We start from the raw sequence: 24,222 nt of genomic DNA, 5'->3' as shown, positions 1-24,222 counted from the left end.
AGACACCCAATGGAGCCCCCCAGTCCCCACTCAGGCTCGGTGCAGTGGGTATCGGCTGTGTCGTCAGAGTCCCCCCACCCCCAGGATGCACTGGCTGGGGCTGACAGAGCCTCCCTCAGCCCAAGGTCGGTCCTCCCCCAGAGCAGCCCACCGCCAGTGGCCAGGCCCAATGAAGGGACGTAAAGGCCTGGCCCCTCAAAGCAGGAAAACGCTAAGGGGCCATGAAAGGCCAGCTCCAGAGCTCCTCGCAAGGTCAGTATCTGGCTAAGTACAGACCACAGGCAGCTCCCCCTTGGGCCACCGGCCCTATCCTGATTCCTCACTCCCCTCTCCCACCACCGGGAGAGGATCCCAGGGTACTCCTCCATCAGCTTCCAGCATGCAAATCCTCGTCTCAGGCTGTTTCCCAGGAAACCCAATCTACAACGCTAGGCTGCAGTGGAAATCAATTTCGTGAGTGCTCTATTCACCGGACTAGGGATGTCTACAATGAGTCCTCAATGGATTTGACACTTACCCATCGGGTGTTTTGCCAAGACCTCCACCTTGAAATACCACTGTCTCTCCAGAAACTTCATGTTTAGTTCTAAACCAAAACAACATTAAGAATTTAAATTACACTTATATTTTTCATACCAGCATTCAACTAAATGATACATTTCATTTCCAAACCCATAAAATCAAATTCCCTGTCAAGTAGCTACCAAGTGCAAGATGTGAAAGTCTCAACTATTCCTTTCCATCAGCCTGAGAATTTTGTAAAATAAAGTCTGGAATAAACAAATAGACCCCAAAATAAAGAACACCCCGTGTCAAGTTACACTGAATTACATGTGGGCTCACATTAAAAACTATCCCTGCTACAAGGAAGGCAACATAAAACAGCCACCAGTTAAATTACAAGAATGATACCCTCTTTCATACGCTTCACAGGTCAGACTGCAAATGATATGCAGCTTCCTCACCATGTCTTCATTTTCATTTAATCAACAGGAATTATAATATTTTTTGCAATCCGATGCTTAAACTGTTCTGAGATCATTCATTTTTTTAAATCTGACCTACTGGCATGCTTCTAAATAATAGTTTACCTTACTTTGTAAACCATATACACTGGATAATTCAGTGTCTATCCACAGCACAGCAATCATTGCCTTGCAATTTAGAAAAGACTTAATGAACAGGAATATAAAGAGTTGAATTTTCCTTCTTTAACCTCATATGCATAATCTCAGTATGTGCAAAACTTGTCCAATGTGTTCAAATCTAAAAATTTCAGGTTCACTGTACCTTTTACCAGTCATAAGTGTTTCTACAAGCGTTGAAACCAATTCCTGTTGATCTTGTTCATTTCCCAATTCATACACCAACCCAAGGCCTTTTGAAGCAACATCTTGGCTGAGTTCTACACAGAAGTCAAAGAAAATAATATTACTTTAAGAAAAATTTGCCTGCTGGCCATCAAGTTGAAATTTTTAAAAACCTGGAACATTAACCCAAAATGATATAGAAATAAAGATATGAAAACATAATCAATCTGTCTATTCTGTTAAAAATATACTAAATCATGTCAGTGGACATGGCCCCAAAAAGTCCCTGTAAATGAAGTCTACATTCACAGAAGATCCAATGCACAATCCAAGAAGCCCACACTGCTGGACCCCAGGGTGCAGAACGTGGTGACAGAGGCTCAGTGGACCCTTGTCACACACAGGAGAAGCAGACAGCTCATGGAATTTCAATATATACACACATTCAATTTTTTTTAAATGAAAAGTCAGCACAAGACCATATGTTTAAAACAATTTATAAAATAGAGCTACATACATTCTCTCTCTCCTGGCTTAGATCATAAAGAGGAAAGGAATCAGAAGTAGAAGAAAGCTATAATTTAGTAGAAGGACTAAGGTCAAAGGCGGCTTCAGCTCCAATTTTTAATTTTTTTTTAATCCTCACCCAATTATATTTTTTTATTATTGATTTTAGAGAGGAAGGGAGGGACGGGGGGGGGGGGAGAGAGAGAGAGAGAGACATGTGAGAGAGAAACATTGACTGCTTTCCTCCCATACGCGCCTGGACTGGGGACTGAACCGGCAAACTTCTGGCGCACAAGACAACACCCCAGCTAACTGAGCCACCAGCCAGGGCTTCAGCTCCATTTTTAAATGCAAAACTGAATAAGATGATTTATTTAGAAAATAAATAAATAAAAATCAAGTTTTCTGTACCCTTCTTTCATGTTCATTAATCTATTTTTTTTCAAAATTTGAATTATGTTTAATTAAGTTTGGAAATCAATAACCTACCATCATTTTCTGACAAAACGGACACAAATGCGCTCTGAATTTCTTTAAGATGAGACTGAAAGAAGAAAAAAGGCACTGAGAAAACTGAAACTCTACGTCTTTGGGAGAGAAAGAATCTCGCTCTCAGGATACGCAACACCTGTAAAATCCTAGGACCCAGAGCAGTTGTCAACCCTGCAGTACGCTCATCGATGCGGGCGGCCAAACCACTGCGGGCTGGACCGCCTTCGAGTAGCTTTTGCGCACAGTCTGAGCCTCCCCTTCCTCACCACCGTTCCGGTTCTATACCCTCAAGTTTAGAATTACCTTCCAGCCAACATGTATCTGGCTGCCATGCCTCATTCTTTCATGTACAGCATATTTCAAAATATCGATTACTGGCTAATAGCCCTCACCTCAGATTGGCCCTCACCTTCACAGACTTTTCCTTCCTACCACCTATCAATTATTAGTATTTCATAAGCAGCATCTCCTACAGAGCTGGGCACGTTTACAGCAAGGCTTACCTTCACCTCTTTATGGGTACTTAGCTTCCTCACAAGGGAAAGGAGCCAGATGCAGGCTGCCTGCCTCACGTGTGGGTTGGGGCTGCTGATATGTTTATTTAAAATCACATCCAACACCCAGGGGACCACGTCATTCACTTTGGCTCCTGGGGAAAAGCAAAGAATGGTAAGAAGACATTAAAATAACTATATAGAGTTTCCTGAAAAAACTAAATTTTAATCAACACTCAATACAACAATCCTATAACATTAAAAATCGAAATGACTATAAAGTGTTTAAATAAATTGCTGAAGGAACCGATAATCATTCATGTCAGAAGCTAGCATAAGCTAAATAACCATTCAAAGGTTCAGGTAAGTTTAGTTCCCTAGAATGAAAAATTATCGCGTAATGGGGGAAGCTATGCATGTGTAGGGACAGAAGTTACATGGGGAAACCTCTATACCTTCCTATTGATTTTGCTGTGAACCTAAAACTTCTCTTTAAAAAATATATGTATTTCGAAAAATATCCCTACTCTCTGTAGCCTCAGCATTTTTTTCTTTCTATATTATATCATTCCCATCCCTCATCTAAAAGTAACACACAAACGAACCTCTTTTGACTTCACTTTCCTCTCCACCTATGTTGCCGTTTCTCTCCTTTCCTTTATTATTTCAGGGTTCTTCAACCAGAACACTACTGCCATTTTTGGCTAGGTAAGTTTGCTGTGGGCACTGTCCTGCGCATTGTAACACTGAGCAGCATCCGGGGCCCTCGCCCGCTGGAGACGCTGGCCCTCTGCAGTGTTCAACGCTACCAAACGCCTCCTGCGGGGCCAGGTCTCCCTCTCCTAGTCCAGAACCGCTGCTTTACATTAAAATGCTTCCAAATAACTATCTATATTCATGGTTAACACTAAGTACAATAACTAAAAATTAATGTACTCACGATGGAATATAATTCATAACGGAATCATTACCATGAGCACACTCTTTAATTTTCTGAACGGAGAAGATAACATAAAAACTTGGTGACTTTCTTTTTGTTTTAAAGACAGAAAATAACTTCTGGTTTAAATATTAAAGAATATTTTCAATTTCAAATTCAGATCAAACCGTAAGATCTTTGAAATCATAGTATCTATAACATATAATCAGCAACTACATGCTCCCTCAACTATGGAGTTTTAAGTAGTCACTAAAAGCAGGACACCTTTAGTCCAGATGCACCCTGGGGGCGAGCAGAAGACACTGAGGCATCACTGTGTGGTAAAGAACCAGGGGCACATCAGCTGGAAACTGCCATCCCTACACTGACAAACTTGGCTAAGTGCACCAATCCTCACGGAAATAGCACAAATGCGAGGTGACCCATAGCTGACTCCCCTGAGCACTTGCCAAAGGATTAAAAAAAAGTTCTCATTCCTGACGTGCTCTCTCTCCTTTAAAAAACTGTTTTTCTTGACTGACCCAAACTGAGACAGACATAAGAATCTGAAAAAGAATTAAAATGAAATGTATAAATTTTTCTTTTGCTTGAAGTGTTGCTAAGAAAACAGAGAAGGGTCACTAGAGGATTATAAATCAGCTGTGGAATATTTGGTACCAGCAGGGGGAGTGTATTCTTCTTCAGTCACTAGCCACGCGTCCCGGGCAGCCACGGAGCTCGTCCCCACCGCCGCACTGGTAATGGCTTCACCAATAGTGAACTGAAGTTCTATCTGCTTGGCCTGCGACGAAGGAAACAAATTCCATGAGTCAGAGAGAACATTTCCCGACGACATCTACTTTATGGGAAGGCTGCTTAACATCCTGTTTCTCAGCAGGTTTTGTTTCCACTCTTTTGCCTAGATTGCTTTTGGCTAACCCGGGTGGCTCAAAAGTGAGGTAGGACAAGGCAGTGGAGAAGGTAAGGTGACTTGGTGGTCTTTTTCCAAGCCCATGCTGCACGTCTTGACACAATATGATGTTGAGAACCACGACACAATGATGTTTAATCTCTGGAAGCCCAATGTCATTTATCTGGGGCCAGGGCATCTCGATGCAAATTCTAGCTCTGTCTCTCACCCTTATTTAAACTCTGAGTCTCAAGATCCTCATATGCAACATGAGCCTAGTACCACCACCATAGTTCATCGGGCTGGAATAAGGAATAATTAAATGAGGGGAATGTACAGGAAGCTTCTAGTGGATACCTGATTTGTAGTAGCCATTATAAAGAGCAGCCATTATACTTTATTAACAGCTCCTCTTTGCAATCTTAAATTAGATGATATCTACAAGTTATTCACCAATGGTTCCAGAAAGAACAGAGAATAATAAAGCATATGTAGTAACATGTTAAAATTTGGTAGCTCTGGATAGAGGGTACAAAGGAATGTTTCATACTATTCTTACAACAGCACTGTAAGATTGAAACTGCTTTAAAAATCAAATGTTAGAAAAATCATACAAAAATAGTCAAATTTTCAAAAATTTTATTTTGAAATTCAACATGCTTCAGGATTACAAATCACTGACTCAAAACAGAATTATATCTTAGTTCCCTTTGGCATTTTTGTCTACTGTGAATTGGAAAAAATTCTAAAAATGGGGGAATAAGAAGATAACAAAGAAGAGGAAGCATGGGGAATAGGGGGGTACTGACCTTTGGGGAGAACTCTACAAGGCTTACAGACAACAGTTCAGCCTTTCCTAAGCTCAACCAACCAAATGCTCTAGTCTTGAGGAGGTGTCAAATGCTGATATCACATGCTTCCTATTCTGAGAAAAAAGAATTTAAAGACTTCAATCCTAGCTTCCCTGGCCAAAAGCTTTTCTTGGCAACTCTAAACTGAGAAAAAGATATTTCAACCCAGAGAATCCTAGATTAGGGATTTGTTTTATGTGCCTATGTTTTACATGTTTCCTGTTGTTAATCACAATGAAGTTGGCATTATAAACAAAAAAAACCCAACTCCATTTATGAATGATACATTATCTAGAATAATACATACTCTAAGTATTCAAGAAGTAAAGAAATAAATGAAATAAAAATAGGCACATAGGTCTTCGTTATATTATCTCTTTACTTTCGTGTTGTTTGAAATTTTCCATAATAAAAAGGGTTTTCTTTTTTAAAAACTTTAGAACTATTTCCTAGTTTACTGTGGAAGTATTTGCTTCTCTGATTGATGTTTATTTTCAATCTTATCCTTCAATCTCTCCATCATGTTTCCAGCTTTTCATATATTTCTGTACTTCTAAACTCTTAAAATAATGGCTTCAATAGCAAATTAAGAACCCAAATAAACTTTCATTTTTTAAAGAACAAGAAGAAACCATTCTTTTTCACAGATTTAAGAAAAATAAAAAGATGAAAAGGCAGACATCATAAGCTTTCCCCCAAGCGGTTAAAATGTCAGTAACATCCACGGACCTGATAGGGGCATAATTCACTATCAAAGAAGTTCACCATAAAACATGAAGTTGAGAATCCAGAGACCTGAACTTTAATACCGGCTCTATCACTCAGCCGCCTTAGCCCTCAGCCCCAACCCTCCTCTCCCCTCCCTCGCATCCTTCACAGCCCAGCAGCAACCTCACCTTGACACCACCTGCAGCAAGTCTCTCAAACAGAAGTGCCCACACCCTCCTTTGTGAGTCTACTGCCCTATATATAGGCATCTCACCAGGTTTGGTCAGTCTACCAATATTTACTGAGGACCTACTATGAACAATCACACTGCTAGGCGCCTGTTTTACCACAAGGAGCAAAACCGCTTCGCCTTCAGTCTCAGTGGCAATTAGACACTCTGATAAATGCTATGAAGAAAAAGTACGGAGAGCCACGATAGCACAGGTAACTAAAGAATCTATTCTAGTTTGAAGGGTCAGGGCAGGCTTTTCAAGGGGCACAGCAATGACCCAAGAGAGAAGGAAGTATGGGTCTTTCAAAGGCTTAGAGCAAAGGACACAGAGGCTGGTGTACAATAAGGTGAGTGGGTGACAAGAATCAATGCTGGATCAGGGGCCAGATCAGGCTGTGCGAAGACACTTACTACACTGGGTCGGCAGCTGTCAAATGGCAGGTCTTCACTACGCTGGAGGCCAGAGCTAAGTTGTTCCAAGCAAGAGCAACTGGAATATCAGCACTAACGCGCCCCCAGCCCCCGGCTGGCTGGGTAGGTTTCCCCTCCTACCCACACTGCACTGTGCTTACCCACACAAGTGATTTAGTCAGTGCTATGCCAGCAACAGCGATGAGCCCAAGGCTGGCACTCTATAAATATTTGGTGGAACAAATAAATAAAATTTATTTAAAATTTAAAATCTCACAGCATGTAATATTCCAACTAAAAAGAATGCCTTTTGTCTGAATGACTAATAATCAGATAGTAATATAAATACCTCCACAGAATCCATCAGACCTTGCAAGAGGAGTTTCTGGTGAGGAAAATCTCCATCCCCAACTGGAAAATATCCCAGTGTTTGGATTGCTCGCTCTTTCATCTAGAAGAAGAAAGAATTATTTTTAGTAACAGCTTTATCCCAGAAGAATGTTTCCAAAACGAGATGGCAGAAGGGAGGCAGTCTAACAGTGCTGCAGTGCATAAGGTTGGTCTATTTTTTTTAAGGTATCCAATTTTACAGACTTATGTCTGTAAGACATTGGAAGGAGAAATACAAAAAAGAGAATCCATTAAGGGTCCACAGCTGCAAAAGAAGAAAGCTTTTAACTAGGTTTATTATCCTTCAAACTGTAACAGTTATAAATGCAGGTTCTGGGCCCAAAGGACCTAAGATCAAATCACACACCTCACCATTTTCATAGCCTTTATAGGCATGTGACCTTAGGCAGATTATTTCAATTCTGTGTCTCTATTTCTCCTTCTGGAAAACACAGATGACAACTGTACCTGCCTCACTAGACCTTTCAGAGGATTCAATGAATGAATGAATGTGGAGCACTCAGCATGTGCCTGGCACATGAGAAGTGTCCAACAATAGTTGGCAATGATTAGTTACTTATGACAAATAAAAACTACACTTTGTGATCTTCTCAGAACGACTTAAACAGTAGTTACACCAAGAATAAGATGACATCCTTACTAAACTCATAGTAAACTGAGTTGTCTGCCCATTAGAGTCATCCTATACTTCAACACTGCGGTGCTTTGACCACAAAGGAAATGTTTTAAAGTCTATGAAAATGTCCACCTAAAACTAAAAACAATAAATGTCCTTTCCCTCACAGATTACACACACTTCTTACTAATGTCTAGACATCTTAAAACCAAACTGGCTGCAGGAGGTTAAGACTTAGATTTGGTCTGAAATAACAAAAATCAACAATCAGTGACTGTTTATCATTTTATTATCCACCTTTTGCATGACAAAAGAACAATCTGATGCATTCAACGCTTTACCCAAGTCTTAACAGTTACTGCCGACCCTGGAGTAACCAGGTCAAACGGCGCGCACACACAACGGTTTTGCACAAATCATCCCTAACTCAAAATTAAATGGTCGCCTGGACCTTCCTCTTTACCATTCTTTCCACATTAAAGCCTTCTTCTGCCTGCAATGCCACCTATCATTACAATTGTGTTTTTGCATGTTATACCTGAATAAAAATTCCAGAGGGGGAGGAAAACAGGAAAAGACTTGCCTTATTTGTTTCTTTACTGGAGGGTATTCTATTTAGCAAGCTCTCCACAAGATGTAACTTGGTAAAGCCGGATCCCTCGCTGGGGATTGGGAGAGGACCATTTCTGCCAATTTCACCCAGGGCTGTACAGGCAGCGATTGCCAGGAGAGGCGATGTACTGTCCAAAAATGACCCTGCAAGCACATTTAGACAGAACTGAGAATAAAACATTATTATCCTTGTGAGCCAAAGCAATGTACTCAAGGCATTTTTAAAGAGAGGAAAACACGGAGAACGAGGGCCCTGCAGCCACGGAGACTGAGCACTCAAGCCCTCTTCTAAGGAAAATGGAAAACTCTGGGCCCAGCTGTGCTATGGGATCTTGAGCAAATCCCAGCGCTTCTGTTAGCCGCTGCTGTTAAATGGACTGGTGGGATCCTTCCTGTGCATATTGAACAGTGTTCTCATGAGAAACAGAGTCATAACAAAGGAGAAAATGCCGTGAATAAGGACTTCTGGTCAAGATGAAGGCGTAGGTAAACACAGCTCACCTCCACACACAACCATAGCAAAAATTACAACTAAAATACAAAACAACTATCACCCAGAATCCTCAGAAAATTAAGTTGTATGGAAGTTCGACAACCGAGGAATTAAAGAAGTCACATTCATCCAGATAAGTAGGAGGGACAGAGATGCAGAGACGTGGATCTGGTGGTCCCCCACCCACATGTCATGGATAAAAATGAGGAGGAATATCTTGGGAGCGAGGAGTCCCAGCCCCGCATTAAGCCACCCAGCCTGGGGTTCCAGTGCCCAGATAACTTTGGCTGCAAAAGACAGTAGGGGTTGAAGTGGACGAAGAAACTGTGGGATTCTTGGGTGTCTCCTCTTAAAGGGCCCAACATGGACTTAGAACTTACACAGACTCACTCCCTGGGGGCTCTAGCACCGGGGCAGCAGCGGGAAGGGCACCAGCGGCACAGGGGAAGAAACAGAAGTGCCGGGCATCAGGGGGGGGCTGGAGGACAGCCTCCTCCTGGACAAAACCCCAGAGGCCAAGCAAAAGCCACAGTCCTTTTCCTGAGTCCTCCCCCACACAGAGTCACAGAGCGGAGACACCCTGTCTGGGACTCCATCAACCTGGTTCACATGGGTTGCCCTGCCCTGGTGATTACCTAAGGCTCCACCCCCTCCACCTTACAGGTGTGTTTTCTATAATAGGCCACCCTACTAAGAGAGGGAGTCAATGTAGCTCTACCTAATACATAGAAACACACACAGGGAGGCTGACAAAATGAGACAAAGAGCATAGCCCAAATGAAAGAACAGAACAAAACAAAATGGAGATAAGCAACCTATCAGATGCCAAGTTCAAAACAGTGGTTATCAGGATATTCAAGGAACTCACCGGATACTTCAACAGCATAAAAAAGACCCAGGCAGAAATGAGGGTTTCACTAAGTGAAATAAAGAAAAATTTACAGGTAATCCACAAGGGAGTGGATGAAGCCAAGAATCAAATCAATGATTTGGAACATAAAGAAGAAAAAACATCCAATCAGAACAAGAAAAAGAAAAAAGAATTCAAAAAAATGAGAATAGACTAAGGAGCCTTTGGGACAACTTTAAATATGCCAACATTTCAATTATAGGAGTACCAAAAGGAGAAGAGAAAGAGCAAGAAATTGAAAACTTATTTGAAAAAATAATGAAAGAAAATGTCCCTAAAGCACAGAAAATCCCAAACAAGCTGGACCCAAAGAGGACCACACCAAGACACATCATAATTAAATGTCAAAAGTTAAACATAAAGAGAGACTCTTAAAAGCACCCAGAGAAAAGATGAGTTACCTACAAAGGAGTTCCCATAAGACTGTCAACTGATTTCTCTAAAGAAACTTGGCAGGCTAGAAAGGACTGGCAAGAAGTATTCAAAGTGATGAAAAACTAGGACCTACAACCTAGATCACTCTATCCAGCAAAGCTATCATTTAGAATTGAAGGGCAAATAAAGTACTTCCTAGACAAGATAAAGCTAAAGGAGTTCATTATCACCCGGCCATTATTACATGAAATGGTAAAGGGACTTATATAAGAAAAAGAAGAAGATCAAAACTATGAACATTAAAATGGCAATAAATTCACAACTATCAACAATTGAACCTAAAAAACAAACTGAACAAACAAACAGAACAGACACAGAATCATAGATATGGAGATCATTTCAAGGGTCATTAGTGCAGGGATTAAGAAGTACAAATTGGTAGGTTCAACATAGACAGAGGGGTGTTAAGAACAGTATAGAAAATGGAGAAAGCAAAGAACTTATATGCATGACCCATGGACATAAACTAAGGGGGAGGGGACTGCCGGAGGGAATGGGGGGTACCAAGTGGAAAGGAGCAAAGGCGGAAAAATTGAGAGAAATGTAATAGCATAATCAATGAAATATATATATTAAAAAAGACATTAAAACAAAATCGAAGTCAACAGTATTTTCTAGTTGATAATTTGTTAATGTTTACTCAGTAATAAAAACCATGGAACAGGACATAGAGTAGTATCCTTTTCTAATGTTTAAAGATTTTCCCATAACAGAATTATCTGTTATATAAAAGCATACAGGAAAAAAAGTACAGAAGAGTACTTTTATCGTTATTGAAAACACAGAAATTTTTAAGCATCAAGTAAGGTTTGTGCAAATATTTATGCCTTTCAGGTTCACGGCTGTAAAAAGAAATCAAAAGGCTACCTTAAATTTTAACCTAATTAAAAAAACTGTGAACTCCAAGTCAGCATGAACGCATTAATTACCTATTGTTTCTGTGGCGCTTTGAATGAGCTCCTCTTGCTCGGGCAGGTAATCGGCATTCGTCTGCAGGTCTTGCTGCTCTGCCATTTTCATTTTCTTTTTAGCCAAATATCTTCCTACTGTGAATCCCAACGCGAGCAAGGATCCGTGTTGTATCTCGGGGCTCTGAGGTTAACAACACAATAGCATATGTCTCTGTCTCTCTCTCACATATGCAAGAATGCATTGAAATAACTGTGTTTATTAGTCATCTCTCCAACAAGACATAAGGCCAAAAAAATAACGTGATCTTTTAAGGTTCTATGGGATGCTAATGAATCAGGTTTAGGGAACAAGAGAAACTTGGAGCTTCTAACACAGATAATTCCAAGAAGATAAGGTGAGTCTTGATTCACTTCAAGATTTAGATTCCCTAATCCCCTCCCACTCCAACTCTGGGTGAGGTGACTCTCTTGCATGTTCCTACAGCACCCAAACTTTCTTCTAGCTCATAGCTTATGTAACTTATGTAATTATACTATCATAATTTACAAGCATAATTTCTCCCTACTGCCAACCAAGTACAGTAAACAGATACTATTTCTAATTGCTAAAACTTCCCAACACAAGGTAGGCAATAACATGTGTGAAAGCACACGGTTCTGACAGTGTTTTCCGACAGGCCAGGCACAATGACAGGCAGCAGCACGTGCTTCCTCCCCATCACATCCCTAGCACCGAAAACAGCGCCTATCGGAGAACAGGGCACTCAAAATTTATGGAATGAACTGACTCGATCAATGTATTATCTACCTCACTTAATCTTCACAATCATAAAAGTTAATTTTACAAATGAGAACACAAGAACTAAAAATATATTAGATGCTTTTGTAAAATTCTACTATCTCCCACAAGAAAGAATGAAGATCACACTGGTAACATACATGATTATCTTTTGCAGTCTTTATAAGCTGTTCTATCATTGACTTCAACTCGTTCCCCGACACCGTGGACGCCACCACAGAATAAAACAACGCCGCCAGTTCACGCATCTCTTCTTTGCTGCTATTCATCAGGCTCTGAGCAGTGTAGAAAAGATACATACATATAAATGCTATATATTCATCTTCCTTCTGATAGCATCTAACATTTCAGATTAAAAGAATGAATGATACATTATATTGTTCAAGCTATTGGCATCCATGAGAAAAAAAAACACAAACTATTAATTCAAAATAAAAGTTGAATTATATACCAAAACCCGTGCATTTCCATCACAGATGCAAAGAATGAAACAGGTGAAAGTAATACACAGAAGATCTTACACAGGAGTCAACAAATGTTTTCTGTAAAGGGCCAAATAGGCTGCGTGGGCCACATGGCCCCTGTCACACTCCTTTCTGCCACTGTGGTGCAAAGGCAGCAACGGACAGAACATAAACAGGTGCCTCTGTGTTCCAAAGAACTTTATGGGCACTCCAGTCTCACATGTCAGGAAATGTTACTCATCTTTTGATTATCTTCCAGCCATTTAAAAATGTAAAAACGATGCTCAGGCTGCAGGCTGCATAAAAACCGGCCAGATTAGGCACATGGGCTGGAGTTTGATGAGCCCTGATCTATAAGATCAAAAGTCAAACACTCTAACATCAGTTTAAAATCCACAAATATACACAAAGAACAAAAACCTTCCACACTAGAAGAAATTTCACGAGAGCATATTTTCCAGAAAAGTATAAAACTCACACCTCTCGGTGAGGTCTGTTCATGCTTTCACATAAAGAGATAATCTGTACATTTTACCATAATTCAAGCCTCAATTTCCAAAAAGAACTGCATTATGTAGCCCAAGAAGTACGTAAAATATAGGAGCCATAGCTGTACTGAGAAAATTATTCATGTTTAACTGAAATTCAAATTTAACTGAGCATCTCGTATTTTTATTTCTAAATCTGGCAATTCTGTTGGTGTGGGACAAGAACATACCCCTGCACAGCTGGTGAGAGTGTAACCGGTACCACTCCCGTGGATGTGCACTATCAAAACTGCTAAAGCACGTGTCCTCAACTCCAATTCTATGGAATCCATCTAAAAAACATACTTCCTCATATTCAAAATAATGGATCGTTCATTGCAGCAGACTGGAAGTACCTTAAATGGCCGTCAGTAAGGATCCAAAATAAATACGGCCCATTTATACAATGGAAAAACACTGAACCTGCCAAAGAGGATGCTCCCTCTGTAGCTATTTAGGAATACCTCCACATTCCAGCATTAAGTGAAACACAGTTAAGGTGCAAAACCAAGTGACAGCTATGCTGTCTTATGTAAAAGAAGGGAGAAAAATTTAAAACACTGATTCTTACTTGTGTACATACGCATAAGTAAACTGTAGAACATACACCACCTATAAATAAGTGGTGACCTATGTATATTTTTCAGGAAGAGACAAGGAAGTTGGAGAATTTGGGTGGGTAGGAGACAGTTATGGAAAGGAGATATTTTACATATTTTTTACTTAAACTATACAAATCTATTATACTTTAAAAAACAGAAAAACAATTATTTTTTACTCATATGACTCAATTCATCTCCCACTCTCACTAGATGGATCATCGAGATGCAATGGCCTACATGCTTCTCGGTAAGTGTTTGATGATGAGAGAGTTTTCAAAATGACCTAAAGGCAGCACAGGTCATAGGAAACCTGTTAGCAAGTCAAAACTCGTGAGACTGATGTTTAAAACATACAGACTCGAAGAGAAATATACATGCACAGGACATACCTTTATCCATTCTGTTTTGTCTACAAATTTGGTAGCTAGCTTTTCCGGATACACTGAGACAGCTTCCAAGAGACAGTACATGACTGGCAGCCCTAAATAAGAAAGAATAAGGCTACTTTAAAGCGTAAGGCTACTGTTTTAGGAGGCATTCTCCAGTTCTACAAAAACCAACCTAAATACAGGGTGATTCAATATAGCAAATTTACAGACTAGTTATCTATAAAAAGATGCCCAGTTCTTCACACCCACTTCCAAAATAAAAATGTATTATCTATTATTACGCTTACTGAAAAGAGAAACAGTGCATCAGGGATGAATCAGATTAAGTTTAGAAAAGAAACAAAGACTAATGTTCAATTACAGTAGTGAAGAGAGAAAATAGTTTCTGCTATAAATGTCTAAAAACTTAGTTGAGTTTAAAATTAGATTATTCTTAAGTGCTATATATATACGCATATCTCTGTCTTCAGCATCCCGACCTCCTACCTCCTACGCCTGCTAACAGCTGCTGAAGCAGGCCAATGTAGATCTGAACAGGGTTGGTTTCTCCACTCTTGGAAGAAGATGACGAAGTTGCCTGGTTGCCTGACATTAAAGTCCTTATATAGCGTCCTATGGCTGGGGCGTGATCTTGCATATCCGCCAAACTCTGAGAGGTGGGCACCACTCCCGCACTGTGAGCTAGGCACATTCGTAAGTACAGAACTATCTAAAAACAGAAAGAAGAAGAACACCAGGTAAGTTTCTCAAAAATACCAATGTGGGAGGATATTCTTCAAACTGACAGCTTGCCGTTTTGACTCCCCTACCTCCTTCATAAAGCTATTCAACAATCTTCAAAGAAGCTGAAAAACATGACTTAATATATTAACTGAAATTACCACAATGGAACAAAATTTACCTAACAAGCGTTTATAAATCCAAGAGTGTTCTTTAGTGGCATTTAATGGAGTTAAAATGCAAACTCAACCTTTAAAGTCTAAAAAACTACAATGTAAATCATTGTATTTTAAAAGGACTGTGTGTATGTGCGCGCACGCACGCATTTGGGGCGGGGGGAGAAAGAGAGAGAGAGAGAGAGAGAGAGGAGAGACAGAGACTGACTGAGGAAAAACCTGAGGCAAACTAGGCAAACGATCTATTCCTGTGGAACCCTGGTTGTATGTAATCTCCACAACAAGCATCTGAGAGAATGGCTCCAATCACCTACAGAAGAGTAAATATAACACCACAGAAACCTCTGATATAAACTGGCTATGAAGCAGTCCTCTGAAAGCTCCTTCCTCGATAGCTAAAATAGGACAGGCAGCGATTTCCTTGGGAGTAATCCTACTCTTGCCATTTAATTAATGCAAGCCAATGACCTAAACAACAGAATTTCCATTAGTAAATGTGATAAATGAATCTCACTCTACAACCTTCAAAACTAGATAACCCAAACAATCTCAACATATTGTTGGCTTTAAAACTCAAAATCTAATTTGCTGGAAAATCCCAATAGTAATCAATGTGGAGCATCTAGTTCTTTCACAAAGAGAATCTCACTAAGATAAAGTATTTATAGACCTCACTATGAATTAAAGTCATAATTACTAATGTTGTTTTTCTAATAAACAACCATGAAGAACAATGACGCCACAGTATGAGTTTATTTAGAACACAAAAAATTCCCATGCCAACCCTACCTCTCCAAAGGCTGCCGGGTTAAACGGAAGGACAGTGGTCCCCGTCATGTACTTGGCTGGAGTTTTCATTCGATGGGAAGCCTAATAAAATAAGCCCCGAAACACAAACACGATTACTCAGAAAAGGAGCACGTGTGTCCTTCTTTAATTCAAAAACAACAGTACTTCTAGCGACATTATTGTTTGCTACTGTTTCTTCTAGTAAAAACATTTTCCCATTAATCACCCCGATTCTTCATATCCCTCAAACCTTAAATGACAGGTGTGCTGCATTTTCTTCCTCATGGTTTTATTAGCTTATTTAAAAAAGAATAAACCTACTCCGCACACCACTAACATGGCCGCCTGAGGTCAGTGCATGCCAGCTCTTTTTATTACTAATGGAGGCAGGAGGAACAAATGAGCACAAAAGCATCTTCTGACCACAAATATGACTGTGTGATGGAGAAGAGAATCACGGCTGCTTTAGTATTGAGCTTCCAACTCCCTCAAGATGTTTGTCTAAGACAAAGCGGGGACCACCAGCAGAGGCAGAGTACGCTGGAGTACCCCCCAGCAAGCTCGAAGAGACGCTGCTGTAAAAAGCGGGGCAGGACCGGGCTGGGCTCTGGGGTCGGGACTGCCAACACGCTCTCATCTATCAACAGAGAACACTGTGCAAAAATAGAAGACTTGCAAAAGCGGATGTGATGTTCTCTGATGATCATGGTGGAAAAAATCTGAACCGCTCCCTGCATCATTCTTAAACTTATGGTGCCTTCACTAACGTCATTAAAAATAAAAAGGAGATGTATTTTTAAGCATGTCATACCAAGGAAAAAAATTTCAAGTACAGCCAAAGTGATGAACATAAAAGAACTGAAAGCCATTTAGATTTGGGCAAAACAGATCAATCTAAGAATTGTTTTTCTTCTCATTTTGAACCTCCCCCTTATTGTAAATACTGGCATTGTTAGAAACTTTACTACTATTCAATACTTAGTAGTAACATTTTAAATGTGTCAGCTAACATATATATGTTTACTTTCATCCTCCATTACATAACTCAAATTAATTCTCTGAAGTTAAATGCCATACCTTTTCTTGAATATAATATACCATTTCTGGGAAGGAAGGCATCTGCTTAGAAGCACTTTCTTTTCTGTTTTTACCAGGAAGACACCTTAACACTCGTTGTGCTTCTCCATGAACTTCTTCTCGCCTTTCAGACAAACAAAAATAAAAAATTATTTTCACCAATTGCTGAATGGTCATTTGAAGATGAAGAACAGTAATTTTATTTGGCAGCTGGGGTTTTGAGAAAACATCTTACATATATTCCTGGCTATCTAAGCAGAGTCACAAGATACATTATAAGAAATAACTTCCTGGTGGCAATTTCATGAGATCTGAAGAGTCATGTAGCTTGCACCTCTGAATTTTACCCACAGATAAAAACAAGACAGGCTATGACTACAGGTTTGTATCATTCCAAGGACAATACTTCTAACTCTTTAATTAATGGATTCTAAATTCCACAGACCAATGTTACAAACAACATAATTTCAGTAATTTTCAAATAAATTTAAAATGTACCCAAATTCAAATTAACACCTTTTAAAACTTACGGATCTCCTGCAGCTAGTAAGAGCAAATATCTGGAAGGTATGTGATCTGAGGGGAACACTGTGCTCGCAAATTTCACAGCCACTTGTCGAACCTGAACTTCAGGCTATTTGACACATAAACACACACAAAAACACAAAGTTTTTTTTTAAATTAACAACTCGTTTCAGTCAAGATAAGTCATCTTAATTGTAAACAAAATCTAGGATGCTGTATCAAGAAATACATCTAAATAAATAAACTCAAGACAAAGCATTTGTCTAAGATCTTTAATCACGGTGTTTTCATGTCTTTGGATAGTGATATTACTTAAAAAGTACTTTTAGGATTTAAGAGGATCTTCCAAGGAAAGCAGGAAAACCCACAAAGATCACAGCCAGAGACTCTCTCTGTACACGAACATGCTCAGCCCAACCTTGGGACTGAGGTCACTGTGGAAGTTTCTGGCCACCACCCCTGCTTCCCCAACTCTCAAACTCTGAGTCACATGAGTGAAACTCAGATACTTTGCAGAGGACACAAACAGAGCTTACTTGGAGTCTCTACAAATTTGAAGCAAAACACCTCCAGCTCTTTCAGATTAGCTCTGGAGTTAAAATTTACTCCAAAGCACAGTTTCAGCTACAAATATATTCATTAACTTAAACAGACTAATAATCTATGAAGACAAAGTTGAACCAGAAAAGCAACTGTAGAATCTAATGATGCTAAAAGCTTTATTTTCATGTACCTTCTCTCTAGGTCGTTCCTCCACTCACAACATAAGTGGCATGAGAGATATTAAAAAATATACACTGTCCCATTCATTCAGCTATTCTTGCTCTTCAGTATTCCTTGAGCTATTTAAAAGAGTAATGATATTAAGAGCTAGTCTATATAATTTAACCTAGGGTCTGGTTACCTTAAATGTAGGCTAAGAAAACAGATTGCCTTTGGCTTGGTAATACTGTTACGTGATGTGTCTGCACAAATATAAACAGCAGCCATATGGATTATACAAACATCACACCTCCTTTTAGGGTTACCTAGAAAAGCTTTTAAGTACCCTGATCTTCCAAAAAAGCCTATACTTCTTTTTCCATGATATATGACCATGAACCATGTACACCAAGAGCATTTGACAATGGGACTCTATATATAATAAGCTTTCTGGGTGTACATAATTATCCGGTCATATTTCAACAGAAATGAGAGACCTTTCTGAACCTTTACTAATTCCCTCAATGTATTAAATATGCCAGCCAAATCTCAGAAAATGTAATTCATATTAAACTCGCCAATACTTTTGACATCATTCCCTTCTTTAATCTCCCTCATTTCCTACCCATAGACATGAAGGACAAAGAACTGACTAAAGAAAATACATATTATTTTATATTGTACACAAGAAGTATGTACACATATGTGTATGTATGTGTCTATAACTACATATATTCAGAACTCTCCCATAAATGCCCACGGAAACCGGGTAAGGGGGGCCAGAAGGCAGAAGGCCCGTGTGGCCGTGCTGGCTTACTTCCTCCCGACTGACTCTGCTGAGCGAACTTTGTCTTTCTTGCCCTCTGCTTTTCTCCCTTGACACCGCCTAGAGAACTCCACTCATGGACTGCAGTGCAGAGCTACCGGTTAAGACAAAATACCCGCAACCTGGAGGGCTCGGCGTTAAGAACCGCGTCCATCATAGAAAGCTTTAAACAGGAAGCTTCTGGGACTATCACCGCTCCTCCTCCCCTGAAGTCAGACTCCGTCATGAAAAGCTAAAAGGACATAGATCTCAAATCCCAGTCCAAGTAAAAGCAAATAATTCTCCCAATTATCAAGATAATTAAAGAGAAAAGCAACTAAAACTTTGTTCTTAAAAATGCAATATGCATATTTTACCAGCCATTAGAGTCTGTATCACTGGCCGTACCTTTATCAGGTATGAAGCCACAAGTGCCTCCATGAGAGTGCGCTGTGCTCCTTCCAAAGTACTATAAGCTCCAACCATCATAGATAATGCTTCTTGAATAGCAAGTCGAGTCTCAGGCTCTTCCTACAAAGATGATAAGAAGTGTTTCCCTCCTCTGTGGGTTTCCAGATGAGCATCTAAGTAGAAAGCACGCGCTTGCCAGGTGTCTCCCTACCTTACACAGGGCTTCAAAAAGCTGCTGCACGAGAGCTATGTCCTTTGTGAACAAGTGGGGCATTCGGCTGTAAGAGATACAAGAGCATCGCTACTATCAGAAATCTCCACAAGACGGAAGAAAACAAAATTAATCACGAATTTTCCTGAACTTGCCATTTCATCTCTGAACACTATGTCGCCATCATTAGATTACCTACCCATGTAACTATTTAATCCTTCATCTGTCTCTAATCCAAGTAACCCTTGATTAATATACATATTATCCAGACATTCTCTTCATTATATTCCATGCATTCAGTTAACATTTCTGATTTTAATAGATAATTAAGGCCAAACTGCTGGTTAAACTAAAGGCTAGTGTGATAAGGGGCTTTATTATTTCATGACAACAGACAAGGGACAAGGTTTGCTGACGACCCTGCCTGTAGCAGCTGACCTCAGGGGGCTTTTTTGCTGCATCCCGAAGCTCCTTTCCCTGCAGAGAACAGAAGAGCAAGACCTAGTCTACACAGGCCAAAACAGAACCTGCGCCGGAGCGAAAAGCAGCACCTGGTGCTGCTGAGGATGCTGCACCTCTCTCTCTGCTTTGAAGTGCAGTGAAGGAAGAGGAAACCAGGAGGAACTGGAAGGAGGAAATCATGCTAAGCAGAAGAAAAATATCCATCTTTGGAAACAGGGCCACTCAGAATCATAATATAACACTATCAGAAAAGAGACTCGCTAGCAAAACCTTGATTGTGGGGATTATAAGAACTACTAGTAAGTAGCAACAATAACACTTAAGGTCAATCAACTGTCTCTTGGATACAAGAAAATGGAACCCATTATGACACAATCCAGTTCAAAATCTCCTTTTAAGACTACCATTTAATATGGTAACATATCCTCAAATGTAAATTAAAATTTCCCCCATCATTTTCCTGCGACAAGGAAGATATTTCTGAACAATCTATGGCCATTAAATACATTTCCTTTCGGTATCACAACAAACTTATTCTCCAACCATTACTAAATGCCACATAATTTCTTAGTTTACCAACAGGGTACCTCTCACTGAAAAAAGAGTTTACTCACCTGGAGAGTTTTCCAACAGCTGAATATGCCATTGACAGTAGCTTAGGGTCCTTGAAATTAAGAAGAAAAAAAAGAACAAAAAATAGACAAAACAAAACAAAAAAAAAAAACACAGTAAACGGCAAAACCTTTTGCTGCATTTATGTGCATTATTTTACTCCTTGGTCGATCTATTCTCACTCTACCTAACTGCATGATATTAACATCGGAACAAAACAAACGCAAAAAGTCCAAGCCCAGAGTTCATCACACTACTAAAAGGAAAAACAAACAAAACCTTTTATCCCAACACACTCCAAAAGGAAAATGCGGAGGTCATATATGAAAAGGTTCTCTTAGCTGGTGCTAAGTTCAGGATATTTTCAACACTACATAACCTGCAAACAGCAAAATTCATCTTCAACACACCAGGAAGACAGCTTATTAAAAAATTCACCACTCGTCCAACAAGCTAAGATCCTCCTTTTATCACCCAAATTTACAGTGAGCGAGTCTTTCAAAATCTACACTTCTCATTTCCACTATAAGAAGTTAAAAGGACCATAGTCATCAAGCGAGTTAGTGAAGTTGCCTCCTCAAACAAATTTTACATGGTTTTACGTAAACCAATTGTGTGACTGATTACTAAGAACAAAATAACATCTCTGTGAGCTGAAGTGTATACATTTCACACAGGATTCTCTCTCCCGCACCTAGATGGCCATGCTCATCGGTTAGCCTTTATGGATTCATCATTGGGAAGACATACAGGTATCATCCAGAGGTAAGGGGATTTGGATCCTGTGGTTTATCTTGCCTCTCTACCCTAGTTTTAAATATACAAATTCTCCCAAAAAGCCCCAAAGCATTTTTATTCCTACCAACCATCCAAAGCATCTGACTATCTATGCACAGAAATAATCTGATTTCTAGGCCTTAAAAAGCACACAAGCACCATACAGTAGAAGATAGGAGGGTGAGGCCTAACACTGCCCCGAAGTACAAATGGACAACAAATGAACAGCTTTTTTCTAACAACAGTTACTAATGTGCCTTCATTGTGCTGAATTTATGTGTTCATCTCATTTAATGTTCACAATAATTCAATTAAATATTATTATTTTCATTTTTCTAATAAAGAAAAAGGTCCAAAGAATTAAAGTAACTAACGAAAGAGCAACACAAGGACTGAAGCCCAATTCTAACTCCAACTGGCAAAATTTTAATCACTATACTATTACAAACATGCATTCGTGTTTAGCTAAGACTTAGGAAAATCATGCTAATTAGAGTTCTTAAAATCTTACTTTTCTACGCAAATTCCCTGAAAAACTAGAGATATTAAGAGGGATACAGCATGAACAAACAACAGGATTCAAAACACTATAATCCAAAGAATCCTCATCCAACTTAGCTTAAGGAATCAAAAATTTACTGAATGCATGTTTTGAAAGAATTCTAAATCAGTTAAATCTCAGGCCCTAAGAATTAACACTATTTCTCAATATAAGCAAATCCAAATTGACTCACATAGAAATATATCATAAAATAAAATTTAATTTTTTCATTCCTTTTTTACACAGTGCCTAAAAGTAGAAAATGAATTTATTTTTTAAAATGTTAAAGTGATAAGACCCCTCAAGATTCATATCAGTTTTTATCACTTATTTCCAAAAGAAAATGCCAGTAATTTCAATTTGCACCACTTCAAGTAAAAATATTAAGAAATGATGGTACAATATCGAACTGTAACTAGCTAAACCAACAGGTAGACCAGAAAAGTTCATGACAGAAAATACTTTAAAATATAAAACGATAACAAAATTTGAGAGTCACTTACTTCTTTATATTCATTGATTAGCTTGGTGAGGCCATTCAAAAGCATTGGACCTAATGGCTTAATCTTGATTTCTGGACAACTTAAAAAAAATAGCACATATATACAAAGCAAGATAAGAATCTTGTCATTACATATATTTTCAGATAATTACTTAAAATAATTAACAATTGAAATAAATTAAAAGCATCTATTAAAATCTGGATTTTTTAAAGATAAACAAACATGATTTTTTTCTAGAAAAGATATATTTTAATCATTTGATCACTCCAACAGCTTGAAAACTTTATTGACAAATAGTTCAAAAAACTTACGTTATACAAATGTGATGCACAAATTGTAGAGATAATGTTCTTAACTTTGAATTTGTATTTGTACCAAAAAGTCCATCATATACCACCTATGAAAAAAAAAACAGTGGTCAAGAATACCAATTAATAAGAATAGCAACTGATTATTCTCAAATATTAGGATTCAATAGCACATCTTTTGCATTACACCTTGTTCTTCAAAATTACTGCAGTTCTTCTTAATATATGCACACATTTTAACTGACAAACTGAGGAAGCCAACGCATAGCTCCAATCAATGGTCTGTGGAGTGACAAACGTAATGGCTGATCTCACAAGTCTGCAAAATCTGGGGCTCTACCACGAGAAAGTCACATAGAGTTCACATTGCAGTGGGCCACCTACACTGCCACTCTGTGCTGCCCAGAGGACACTAGCAGATAAGGTCATTTTAGGGGAATTAGGTTTAATTACATAGTCACTCAGAGCAAGTTATTTTAAAAAGCCTTATGGGAAATATAGAAATTAAAGCATCCCGTTTTTTTTTTTTTTATTATACCAGAGAGAGAGGAAGTAAGGGGGCGGGGGGAGACCAAGGGGGCAAGAGAGAGAAACACATCAATGTGCAACAAACATGCATCGGGCGCCTCCTGTATGCGCCACGACCAGGGACCAAACCTGCAACCCAGGCCTGTGCCCTGACCAGGAATCAAACCTACAACCCTTTGGTTTACGGGATGATGCTCCAACCAACTGAGCCATACCAGCCAGGGTAAAATGAAAGCATCCTAAAGCGGACAGTAGCGGTATAGGTGCTCCATGTATTACGCAGTCATGTCTAGATGGCAAAAATATCACAGCGTAGATGAGGCCTGTGGAGCATCCAGAGTTTCAGATATTAAACATTGACATCAAAGAAATCTAAATTCATCAAATTCCTACTTTTTATAGGAAAGAGAATCTTACACTTAATAAAAAACATACCATTTCTTAAAACTACTAAATGTATTCTGATTTTGTTGAATACTTAACAAGAGACTAGACATAGCACTGAGCAACTGCTCTCTAATCAACAGTATACAAGGTGCCGTGAGACATAAAACAGGGCAGCACTTGCTATCAGGGCACTCAACCTTGTTAGAGAGACAAGAACATACATTAAAAATGATATTAAACAATATATTCGGTTGACCCAAAAGTCTGTTTGGGTTTTTCCATAAAATAAAAGACACATTTTTTCATTTTCACCAATAACTACTGATTTGGGTATTTTGAGTACATTGGCTGTCTCCTGCTATTGGCTCCAGTGGGTAGAGGCCAGGGATGCTGCTAAACATCTTTCAATGCTTAAGAGAGTCCCACAGCAAAGAATTATTTGACCAAAGTATCAATATTACTAAGAAACTTCTCAAACCACTTTTGACTCACTTACTCAGTCACAGCACCTTCTCCATACACTGTACAAATTGTTTTTTGTGTTTCAGTTGCATTTTTATCTTTCTTGAAATACTAAAGCATGTTAAGCCAAAAATGTTGCATTATCTTCTCCCATCCTCAATATTAAAATGGCTACACAAAAATTCACCAATTGTGATTTTTTTAAATGCACACTGACATGACA

The 24,222-nt window shown here is 39.1% G+C and overlaps 1 protein-coding gene across 3 annotated transcripts in view; it reads right to left on the bottom strand.

Annotated features, from left to right (window-relative positions):
* The window catches only part of ECPAS (Ecm29 proteasome adaptor and scaffold), a 95,487-nt gene that overhangs the window by 24,283 nt on the left and 46,982 nt on the right, over positions 1–24,222 (bottom strand). For all 3 annotated transcript variants that reach the window (XM_054584530.1, XM_054584528.1, XM_054584529.1), the window contains exons 10-28: positions 22,626–22,711; positions 22,315–22,393; positions 20,496–20,545; positions 19,420–19,486; positions 19,206–19,328; positions 17,296–17,399; positions 16,766–16,889; positions 15,689–15,769; positions 14,490–14,712; positions 14,004–14,095; positions 12,162–12,296; positions 11,241–11,403; positions 8,445–8,617; positions 7,184–7,285; positions 4,401–4,524; positions 2,813–2,958; positions 2,307–2,361; positions 1,291–1,405; positions 518–586 (exon numbers count right to left, since the gene is read on the bottom strand). In XM_054584530.1, coding sequence (XP_054440505.1) covers positions 518–586; positions 1,291–1,405; positions 2,307–2,361; positions 2,813–2,958; positions 4,401–4,524; positions 7,184–7,285; positions 8,445–8,617; positions 11,241–11,403; positions 12,162–12,296; positions 14,004–14,095; positions 14,490–14,712; positions 15,689–15,769; positions 16,766–16,889; positions 17,296–17,399; positions 19,206–19,328; positions 19,420–19,486; positions 20,496–20,545; positions 22,315–22,393; positions 22,626–22,711 — 2,111 coding nt within the window. The remainder of the gene's footprint in view (positions 1–517; positions 587–1,290; positions 1,406–2,306; positions 2,362–2,812; positions 2,959–4,400; positions 4,525–7,183; positions 7,286–8,444; positions 8,618–11,240; positions 11,404–12,161; positions 12,297–14,003; positions 14,096–14,489; positions 14,713–15,688; positions 15,770–16,765; positions 16,890–17,295; positions 17,400–19,205; positions 19,329–19,419; positions 19,487–20,495; positions 20,546–22,314; positions 22,394–22,625; positions 22,712–24,222) is intronic.

The sequence above is a fragment of the Pteronotus mesoamericanus genome, unplaced genomic scaffold, assembly GCF_021234165.1.
Source record: "Pteronotus mesoamericanus isolate MK-2021 breed Mesoamerican mustached bat unplaced genomic scaffold, CSHL_Meso_final contig_78, whole genome shotgun sequence".
NCBI lineage: Eukaryota > Metazoa > Chordata > Mammalia > Chiroptera > Mormoopidae > Pteronotus > Pteronotus mesoamericanus.
The sequence above is the reverse complement of the archived record's forward strand: the minus strand, read 5'-3'. Positions and strand labels throughout refer to the sequence as shown.